The sequence below is a fragment of the Gossypium raimondii genome, chromosome 13, assembly GCF_025698545.1.
Source record: "Gossypium raimondii isolate GPD5lz chromosome 13, ASM2569854v1, whole genome shotgun sequence".
Taxonomy (NCBI): Eukaryota; Viridiplantae; Streptophyta; class Magnoliopsida; order Malvales; family Malvaceae; genus Gossypium; species Gossypium raimondii.
In genome coordinates this window covers 24,001,259-24,012,697 of record NC_068577.1, presented here as the reverse complement: position 1 = coordinate 24,012,697, position 11,439 = coordinate 24,001,259, and the positions used below count along the sequence as shown (strand labels likewise).

Genomic DNA, 11,439 nt, shown 5'->3' with positions numbered 1-11,439 from the left:
CTGACACAACTAGACACTGTAGTTTTTAGGTCATTCCCGTCAATGTTTTTTAAGTTGATCAGACTCTTTTGTAAATATTTAATTTTTTGAGTTACTTGGATAAAAAAGTCTAAAATATCCTTTTCTTTTAATATAAAAAAGTAATATATGTGTGTGTGTGTGTGTGTGTGATGAGAGTGCAATCCATCCTCATGATATATTTTTTAAAGACAAATTGAAGCGGTATTTTAATATTTAACTTGAATAATTAATTAAATGTGGATTGAGTTTTAATTAAATTGATATTGTTGTGAGTGTAGGAAGATGTGAGTTTGAATGCACCTTATTTAAGGATTGGGAGGGAGTATGAGTAGTCATAGGTATTGTGTAAAAAAAAGAAAGGAGATAACAATAAAATGAAACTTAAAAAAAAGTAATAGTTGACATCGGATCTAGCAATATCCCTTTTATTTTAATATTTTTGAATATTCATGACGTTTTGGGTCTCGAAAAGCTCCTTCATCAGAATCACTTCAAAAGACATTTTGTTAATAAAATAAAATTCAAACTTTGTTTGTCTGGTATAAAAAATCTAAAGAAGCTGTGGGTAGAAATTAAATAAATAAGGTGTGTTTTTTGGGGGGTTAAATAATAGCTTCTCATTCTAATCACAAAATTTTAGAGTTTTAAAAGATTTAATTATTTCCACAACCCCAACTTTTTTGGTTTAGGACATCGTGGATCAAACTAAATTATTCATTTCTAAAAAAAACTCATTTTCTTTCTCTACATATGGGTTTCCGACGTGTCAATTTGAGATTTCAAGGACATGACCTAATTTTTTCTGGTCATTTCATCATCCCATTAATCAAACAAATCATATATGTATCCCATTCGCACCGGAGCTACTCCAATTTTCCATTTTATATATGTGTAGGTTTAAAAAGAAAGTTAGGATTTTAGACCGTTTTATTTAGAAATTAGGAAAATAAGTCGATTTTAACATCTATGGTAAAAACGCGTCCACAACTATAAAAAATTAAATAAATAACGTGTTATCGTTAATAGTTAAATATAACACCACGATATAAAAGATTAGAACAACGGTATCCGCAAATGCATGTGTCAAATTGTAATATAGTTTAATACAACAAAATACTTTAGAAGTATTTCGAGGATCATATTCAAAGGAGGATGAAATAAACTATGAAAACACTTTTACAATAACAAGTCTAAATACTACTAATTATTTCCTAGATTACAATGAACCATAAAATAGATTATGAGAATAAAATAAATAAATAATGAAAAAAACAAATGAAACAAATCAATTAACCAATCACGAAAATTAACTTGCTTCAGGGTTTGTAACTAACTTTGGATTAGGGTTTTAGGGTGAATTAGCTATATCAATTAACCAATTATTACCTCTCCACCTCTAATTAACTAATCAATTAGTTTATACTCGCTTACCTCCCAACCTCACTTTCTCAACCAGGATAAATTACGATTTACTCGGTTCGACTTATCTCCCGACCTTGTCTTACTTATGATAACTTCCTAGGGTTGTCAAATCCTAGTGGTTTAAGCACATATAATTCATACCAATTAATCCCTCTCGGGAAGACCTAAACCCTCCGTTAATCACATCCTCATTCACTTGTTAATCTCCCCTAAGGGATTTAGTCACTCATGTTATTCATGATCTCAATCTCAATTGAATAAACCATGTGAAGAACACAACCAATTCGAAAGAGAAAAAGAGATTTGAATAATGGTAATTGTAATATCAAATGGGGAACGAAGTAGCAATTCGCTCGATGATTGGAGTAAAGAAATAGAACGAATACTAAGAAAATATAATGTAACACCCTACACCCGACCTAATTTACAAGATCTGAAAATAAGATGTCACAATACTTACATATTTAACAAAATTTTACAATTTGCGAAAACTATATTGAATGTACCTCTTATTTATTTAAAATAATTTCTATGACAAAAGGTTTGAATGAAACATTTATCATTTTTCACAAACTCTCAAAGGTAGTATAAAGCCTTACAACATAAATGTTTGATAAAACAAACATTCGTAGCATATAATACTATTTGTCATTTGAGAACATGTTTCTAAAAGTGTCTCTCTGTATGCATAATATTGTCCTCAATCTGCCACCATGGCACATCCCTGGCTTAGTCTCTCTCGGTGAACTGGTTTGATTATTAGAACTTGCATACCAAAAGACACATATAAGTTCAAAAGAACTTAGTGAGCCTCACTCATTGTTACCTTTAAGAGGTGTTGTAAAATTTCTTGACTCAAGGGTTTTGGATTTCCTTTTAGATCTTAGTGGGGACTTTTCTGATTCTTGGTTAGTGAATTACAATTCGTCAATCTTTACACTTAACCATCTTATACACATTTCACCTGTTTGACGGATCTCAAACTTCACACCATATTTTGACTCCCATTACACAATTTCTTTACAGATGGTAGTTAGACATGCTTCTTAGAACGAAATTCAGTGGATACTACTATTAATAGTACCTAACAATTATTAGAACACCAGTTACATCATATCTTCAAATCAGTTCAAACAAACATACTTGCTTAGAAGAATACATCGTTTTAATTCAAGCAATAGAATTCCAGATGACTTCAATACAAGACTTAAGAAATTCCAAGTTTGGCGGACACTTGCACCACCTATATTCCAAATACATAAGGTTCCCTCACATGGCAGATCACTATGAAAGAATCATTAAATGGGTATATTGCAGAGAAATTTTTCAAATAATGCCTCATAAATATGCCAAGGTCTTGCCACAAGGGTAGAATATCAACTCGTTATTTTAGGCATTGCAGAATTCACAATACAGACCTTCCAGAAAACTTGTCACAAGTATTCCCCAAAGTACCCCATTATTGAGGCTTTCTGAATAATACACCAAGAAGATTTTACAGAGAGTTCGCCACAAAGGCTTCATAGAATATTCGCTACAAAGGGTTTACAAAGAATTTGCCACAAAGACTTTATAGAGAATTCACCACAAAGTCTTTATAGAGAATTTACCACAAAGGCTTTCCAGAGAATCCGTGTTTACTATCTCGGTGGACCATCTTTGTGGATACCATGGGGCTTCTCCCACATGGTCTTATACCTTCACACCCCCTTGGCGTATTATCATATGGTGCCATTGACTTTTCATAACTTTATTCAACGATCTACTAGTCCGGTTAGCATTATAGTAGCTCTACCATAAACTGTACAATAAATATTCATTTTCGCAGTGATCTACCTATTCGGTTAGCAATGTACTTGCCACACCGGAGGCTATACAAACAAATATATTTCTCAGCTTTTTACATAACCCATATTTGTTAGGTACTAGAATCATAAAACAGGAAAGTATTAGACAATGACCTACATACGCCAACAACATCTTATATCACACAACTTCATATCATTCCGCACATTGTTCTCATTTATGTATTTGTAAATATATATCAGAAAACACACAAACAACTACTTGGAGCTTCTCATTTACGTATTTGTAAATGCCTTTCAGGTTTAGAGACTCACTAGAGACCTACCTTAGCCTCGGCTTGAAGCTTCCATTTCAAATGTTCGTCCCAGACCAGCAACAACAACTGCTTAAAAGATCATAAGATTTCCATTAGAATCCCCATTACATAAAATTTACTAACATTTCAACTTCATGCGACCCCTAAGCAGAGCTTTCCTGTAACACACTTCCCTTCTATAATCGTAACGTGCAAAGCTGTAAGACTTACCAGAAGGCTGAATCATCTACTCATTAAATGAGATCTTAGTTTAATCTTAACGAAGAATAAGAGAATGTTGAGCTTAGAAAGAAGAACTTAAACATTAAGTACATAGAAAAACCATCTAAAATGTCCCTTTCCCATGGATATATTCTCAGTCCCCCGGATTTCCATACCAAATCCAATGTAGATAAAAGAAAATCTGGAAAAAGTTTACCTTACCGTTGACTAGTCATGGGTAGGGTCAAATCAATCCAATTGACTTTTGTTGAGTAGTGACCAACCATGCCGCTATGATGATGTATTTAATTGGCTTATTTTAGTGTACAAGCAATCTTTCATACATCTTGCTACTCTACTTTTTACTATGATCTCTGCTTCTGTTGCTACAGAATCCCAACTGTAACAACTCGTTTTTCAGTGGTGTCAGGAATAATGATTTTAGGACCACAAATCTAACAAGTAAGTCTGTAAAAATTATTATTTAATATTTACGAGTCAAATATAGTATTATATGGAATTTTGATTTGATAATTTTTGCTAATTGAATGAATAGTTAAGTACAAGTGGTTTGTCCTTAAAGTCAAGTGGTTTTGGAAAATCAAGTATCGGCACCTCGTTTCTGTAAAACGAATTATATAGGTGAATTGAAGTTTGGTCTGGTAATTCTAATGAATTACTTGTTAATTAAAGAAAAAAAAGGCTAAATTGTAAAAGATGAAAAACTTAATCGCTATTGAATTTTATTAACTAAATGAGTTAATTGGTATATGTGGGAGGACTTATATGATATTTAGACCATTATAAATATTAGTGGACAGTTAAGATTAGTTATCTAGTTAAATTTTATGTTAATAATTAAAGGGTAAAATTATAAATAAATAATGTATAAATAAAAGAAAAACAAATGTATCATCATCTTCCTTAGCTTATTTTTCCACCGAAAATTAGAAAGAAAAACACCATGAACAAGTTCAACATTTGGCCAAGATTAGATTGATGCATGTAAGTGATTTTCCTATCCGTTTCTCCTAAATTTTTTGTTTTTGAAATCGTTGTAGCTAGACTTGTTTATGGGCCGGGCTACTCGGCCCAACCCGAAGGCCCGTCTGAAATGTGGGAGGGTTTGGGCAAAAATATAGGCCCGAAAAATGGGTTTGGACAAAAAAATAAAGCTCATTTAAAAAACGGGTCTTGCCTCGGGTAAGGCATTTTTGGCCCGGGCCCAGCCCGAATTCACTAAATGATAAAAAAAATCTACTTTTTTTTTGTTTTTAATATGATTTTCTTGTTGTTTTCTCCCTATTTTGCTACCATTTTACTATTATGTTGCTACTATTTTGTTGTTATTGTTTGGATATTGTATAAAACTTATTTTATTGTTAATTTTGTTATTATTTTAAAGACATTTGTTAATTTTGTTATTATTTTAGAGGCATTTGCTTGTTAAGTTGCATATATCTTAGTGTTATTTAAGTATAAATATTTTTTAAAATTTATTTTCAATTTGTTGGGATTTATTTTGATGTTTTTAGTATTTTTGATGTATTATATATATTTTAAAATTATATCAAAAAATATAAAAATTAATATAGACGGGCCAGGTTGGGCCTAGGTTTTAGCATTTTTATCTGGGTCAAGCTTGGACAAAATTTTAGGCCCGACCCGACCTATGCACACCTCTAGTTGTAGCTTAATCTAGCTAACGCATGGACTAATTTGTGAAACTGTCAAATGTTTTGAGTTATTTCATGATAAATTTGTGATGTTTTTAAAGTTTGATGATAGATTATTAAGCTTGATAATTAAATAAGAGTATTTTGTAAAGTGATTTGGGTTAGACTACAATGTTAAAACAATAAACTTGGCATGTAAAGCAAAATAGAAGCAAATATTAGCTCACTAATTATCTAATAAACATGTCATTAGTCTAATCGAAAACGAGCAAAATGATTGAAAAGCTAACATGTTGTCTATCAAATCCAATTGGGGAGATAATTTATCTTGGGTATCAGAGTCGATGACTCCTAGAAGATAGAGACATAGATGTGACTGACTGTACTGATGGTACATCGAACTAGACCCAAGCAGAATAGATCCTGAATCTGTTTATTGATTTATTCACTAGTGACGATAATAGTGTGACATATCTTAATCCTGAGTGGATGATGTACTATGAATGTGTGACTTGTATACTTTGATGTAAGTAAAATCCTAAGTTCAAATAGATAAGGAACTGAAAGCTGGTACGTTTGATATATGACTTCTGCAGTATGTAACTTCATTCATAATAGTGGAACTTATAACCTAAGACATGGGTAAATGATTTTCTCTCAATAACATTACATGATAGATGAAAAGTAAATGTGATCGCGGGTCGTTCGTCTTTCTGATTAATGACTTAATTACTATTTGATAGTAATTGACTTTTCATTAAGGAAGATGTAATGATTACCATGAGATAAAATAAAATTATATTGGGTGAGCGAATTTATCTGAAAGAGATTAAGGATATCCTATGTAGGGGTGAGTATTCAATCGAGTCGAGTCGAATTGAGTTAAAAAATTTCTAGTTAGTTGAGTTGACAAATCTTATTTTAGCAACCGAACTCAATTGGATTTTTTTTCGAATCGAATTGAGTCAAAAAATTTCGAGTCAAGTTAATGAATCCTATTATTTATACTCAATGTTGCGTTTACATGAATCGATTATTTAACTAGTAGACGAAGTACAAGATTATTTAACTACATAAACAATATAATGGTTTTGCCTTTTAACTTAATGGGTAAACACTTATCAAAACGACATTGTTTTACCTTTTAACTTAATGGTTTTGTCTTTTAACTTTTAAAAAAGTAGACATTTATCAAAACAACGTAGTTTTTCCTTTTCTTATTCAGATTTTCGGATAACTCGAATTGTGTAATTCATATTCGAGTTAAATTGAAAAACTTAAATTTTTTATTCAAGTTGATCCAAATAACTTGATTAACTAAAATAACTCAAACTATTTAATTCAAAATTTAATTTTTTTATTGAGTTTTTCGAAATGAATTAGATTTTGCTCACCCCTAATCATATGAGGGTAACACACTTACGACAAGGTCATTGGACGAGTACTAATCGAGTTGCTTTCGTAATGGTATATCATTAGGAAGAGCTTAGTCATGATACTATAGTGAAATGACTTCGTGACTAAATGAGTTTATAATTAATAGGCGAAAAGCTGAAACTTAATCATGAATAATTTGAGCCCTAATCACATATGTCCAACCAGACCCTCCAGTAGCTCGTTGAAACCAAAAATGAATTGCATGTTGAATAAAATGAACAATAATTGATAGAAATGATAAAGTTACAGAAATGAGAAACATTCGAAAATGAATGTAGTTTTCTTACTAAATATGGAAATGGTCTGAGAATTAATTTATATTTTTTAAATTATAATTAATTAATTAATTAATTGAAGTTTGAAAATAGAATTAAATTAATTGGTCATTATGAATCCGTTAAATATAGAAAATTATAATTTTTATAAATTCTTTTACAAGAAAATTACAATGATTTTAACGGATCGTAATCGAGTTAAGAAAATTATTTAATTAAAAATTAATTAATTAAAATTAAATTATAATGTTTATTATGGAAAATAGAAAAAAAACATGTATTGGGTTGGATTGAATTATAAAATGTTAAGTTAAAAAGTCTAGAAATAACTTATAGTTGGACTCAATATAAGAGAGCCCCGAATCCCTATCATAATACTTACGAGGGGAAGCCCACCCTATTAGCCTCTCTCTCTATTAGTTCAACTAGGAAGTTGTTTTTCTATTAAATAGACTTCAATTTCGAGATATTATGATTCTGCCCGAAAGTAGTGAGAATTTATTTCTAAATATAAATTTTATTTTTTGAAATAACAATTCTATCGGTTTTTAGTAATGGATATTTTTGCTTTCCCATTGAAAGTAAACTAAATAATTTCTTATTTTTTATTTGATTCAAATTCGTTCGAGCCCGCACTCGAAGCAGTTCGTGATACGAGAATAACAGAGAACATTATTCGGTTGAAAGCCGAGAACGACAAGAATCAATCTAGCCAAAAAGCACAAGTGCAATTTCAGGTAAAGTTTATTGCTATAAATATCACAAACAAACTCAGTTTTCAAACTCTTAATTTTTCGTTGGTTAAGAAAACCGTTTTCGAACCGATTTTTTTCTAACATCTTAACATAAAATAAACCTATATATATTTCAAATATCACTATATAACTAGAAAAAATCTTAATATGTAAAAATTCGAGCTAATTATGTGATTATATAAGAATTAATTTTGATTAAAATTCATATTTATTTCTAATCATAATTGGTTGGTTTTTTAATTAATAAACATTAAAATTTAAGATAGTAAGTAGTGCTAATAAGAATGGATTTTGAAAAATGTAGTGTATGCTATAATTAAAATTTTCAGGCATTATTTAACAAGTAGTGTGATATTGTTTTGATACATCAATATTGATACGTACCAAAAATAAATACATCCACCAACCATCTAAAAGCTATGGATTAAATACATACATATATTATCTCTCCAAAATTAAAAGTGTTCCACACACTGCAAATACACTTATCAAACAATAACCATACAATTTATTAGAGAGAGAACTCAATTCTACTTCTACAAAGAGGAAAGAGACACTGCTCATCAAACCCACCACTTGACGTCCAATCATAATAAACACGATAAGCAATAAAAGAATACTACTAAAACAGCTCTACCAGCGCCTTACTCTGCTCTAGATTGGCCGGCCCGAGAAGACAAGATGATGCCCACGATAAGGCCGTAAAGAGCCAAAGCTTCAGCAAAGATGAGGATCAGGATCATTCCAACAAAAAGTTTTGGCTGCTGTGCATTAGCTCTGCAATACCAAATCATACACACATAGTCCACACAAATTAATTGGAATTACATGTTCGATTTCATCAATCATTCAAAATGTTTTCCAGGACAGCAGCAATAGATAAACAGAATCACATAAGCTCATATCTAACTGAGTAAATGGAACCGGATCATTGTATTATGTCAACACATTATCAGTTTATCATTAATTTTCTTATAACTCAACACACTCTCAGAAATTATAACTTCGATCAGATTTCATAGAGGATAATTTCCAGACAAACCGCAATATTTTACAATTAGTGCCTAAGACCCAGAAATGCATCATTCTAGTAAAAGGCATGACTAGAATTGAGGGCAGCACAGTTGTCTGTGAAGCACGGACAGTTTTTCTAGGACAGCATCCAAGTCTTGGACATGTCTGACATGGACATGACTCTGGAACAGCAAACTACGTGTAGGACATGCGAGGACGCGTCAAAAAATAAAAATAAACATGGTCAAAACAAGGTCAAGACTCAGCTAGACATGTCTGAACACGCAATCAAGGTTCTTTTTTCACTTCTTACTTTAAAATTTTCAACAATGATTAATTTTGTTATCATTTGATTCCTTTATAATAAAGTTAATGCTTTGACATTCAAAAAAAATTCTAAAAAATCAGAAGGTATTTGCATGTTAATGTGTAATTTATAAGTATTATATTTACATTTTTATCATATATTATCATACTCAAACATTTATTTTATTTTTTTGCTATTCTCCTGCCATACCATTTCCTAACTTATAGAAAACTCACGTATCACCATGTCTATGCCGTACACATTGCGTGTCTATGTCGATGCTTTTTATAAAGATATTAAACCAAATACGGGGTAAACTACACAAAGACATTAAGCAACCATTAAAGGCATAAATCAATATTTACACGGCCAACTACTTCAAGTGTCAATCAACAATAGCAGTGTCATAAGTCAGTTAAAACATAGGGGTTAAAAGCAGCATACCTGACACCAGCATCACCAACAATTCCAATTGCCATTCCAGCTGAAAGCCCAGCAAGTCCACAAGCAAGACCAGAGGAAAGATGAGCATAGCCATCAAAAAGATAATACGATTTGGCCTTTGGATTGATGCCAGTACTAATAATAACAGCAATAATCAACCCATAAATACCCAAAACACCAGCCATAACAACTGGAACAATGGATTTCATCACCAACTCAGGCCTCATCACACCCATTGAAGCCACACCCACACCGCTCTTAGCCGTCCCATATGCAGCTCCCATACCTAGATTCACAAATTAATTTCGTTTTTCAATTTAAACCATGCTGAGTTTACTTGAATGCAATCCATACCTAAATTCACACACTCTCTCTCTCTCTTATTTTTATTTTTAAATTTAGACAAATTTTAAGTTTATTTAAATGCGATTCATATCAAAATTCACAAATTAAATTTTTTTTCAACTTTAAACCTGCAGAGTATATTTGGATGCAAAATTCTTATTAGATCCACATCTAAAGAACTCTAGTTTACGTGAATTGTCGTTTAATTACAATAAAACTAAATCTTCGAAGTATCAAATTATCTCAGCTAAATCAAAGTAAATAATTTATTTCAGAATTATTCATATCTCACCATCAAAGATCCATATCAATCCATATGATAAGCCATCAAATGTATACACAAATTTACAATAAAAACAAAAGAAATCATTTTTTTTTCAATTAGTTCGTTTAATAACGACACAAGGAACTAGTAATACGATCATCAATTCTCCATCAGACGACCAGAAAATCGAAATCACGATTGATCTAATAATTAAAGAGAAGATAAGATAAATTTAAAAGGGAGGAAAGGTAAGGAGTGATTACAGGAGAAGACGAGAGCGGCGGCGGCGCCGAGGAAGCCGAAGAAGGGAGCCGTTTCATCGCCGCTGAAAGTAGAAGACATGGTGAATTTAGTGGATCTGAGACGAGGGGTTTTAGATCTGAGGTAAACGTAGTTGATAGTTGCTTTGCTTCCAGAGAAATTTTTTTTTCACTCTCTGGTTTGAGAAAATAAAAATATCAGACACCGATTTTTTATAGTCCCAACTCGCAACGTGCTTAGCTGCGTTTGGATGGGCGGTGCCTACTTGCAGTTAGTATAAAAATAGCAGTGGCAGTGAGATTAGATACTGTAATGATATTATAGCGTGAGACAAAAAATAAGCTAAACACTACACACCGCACCCAATCACCCATCCAAACCTACCATTAGTTACTCAGGTTGTATTTTTTGTTTTCCTGATAATCAAATTTTGTTCATTTTGATTTTTCATTTGTTTTATTTCTTATTTAAAAAATTAATAAGAAACATTTTTTTTGTAACTTTTTTTTTAAGATAAGTTAAGTAGTTCATATATTAAATTGAGATAAAATTTAAACACCAAAATAAATGACAAATAGAGGTGCTCATGGGCCGGGCCGGGTCGAGTTCATAAAAAATTTAGGCCCTACCTGAAATATGGGCCTGAAATTTTGTCCAGGCTCGACTCAAAAAAAATTCATAAGCAATAAACACCAAAAATTTATTTTAAAAATAAAAAAATAAAAAAAGTATTTTAAAAATATTTTAAAATTAAAAAAATAAAAAATATTTTAAAAATATTTTAAAATTAAAAAAATAAAAATATTTATTATATTCAGACCGGACCGGGCCGGGCCGGCTCGGGCCAAAAAAGTGGTGCCTGAGGCCCAACCCGATTTCTAAATGTGCCTCATT

General features: G+C 31.4%; 1 protein-coding gene across 1 annotated transcript; it reads right to left on the bottom strand.

Annotated features, from left to right (window-relative positions):
* Positions 1 to 8,320: 8,320 nt before the first annotated feature.
* On the bottom strand, positions 8,321 to 10,742 carry LOC105785373 (V-type proton ATPase 16 kDa proteolipid subunit). Its single transcript, XM_012611441.2, has 3 exons — positions 10,548 to 10,742; positions 9,675 to 9,960; positions 8,321 to 8,686 (listed from the first exon to the last, which is right to left on the bottom strand). Exons 1-3 carry the CDS (start codon positions 10,624 to 10,626, stop codon positions 8,554 to 8,556), a joined length of 498 nt encoding a protein of 165 aa, XP_012466895.1. The 5' UTR covers positions 10,627 to 10,742; the 3' UTR covers positions 8,321 to 8,553.
* Positions 10,743 to 11,439: the final 697 nt, after the last annotated feature.

What these genes read in the sequence shown, in the direction of transcription:
- LOC105785373 (XM_012611441.2), bottom strand. Translation starts at nt 10,626, where the DNA reads ATGTCTTCTACTTTCAGCGGCGATGAAACGGCTCCCTTCTTCGGCTTC. An exon ending in CGCCGCTCTCGTCTTCTCCT is followed by an intron (nt 9,961 to 10,547) that starts GTAATCACTCCT and finishes TTGTGAATCTAG; the next exon opens with GTATGGGAGCTGCATATGGG. An exon ending in GTTGGTGATGCTGGTGTCAG is followed by an intron (nt 8,687 to 9,674) that starts GTATGCTGCTTT and finishes TTGGTATTGCAG; the next exon opens with AGCTAATGCACAGCAGCCAA.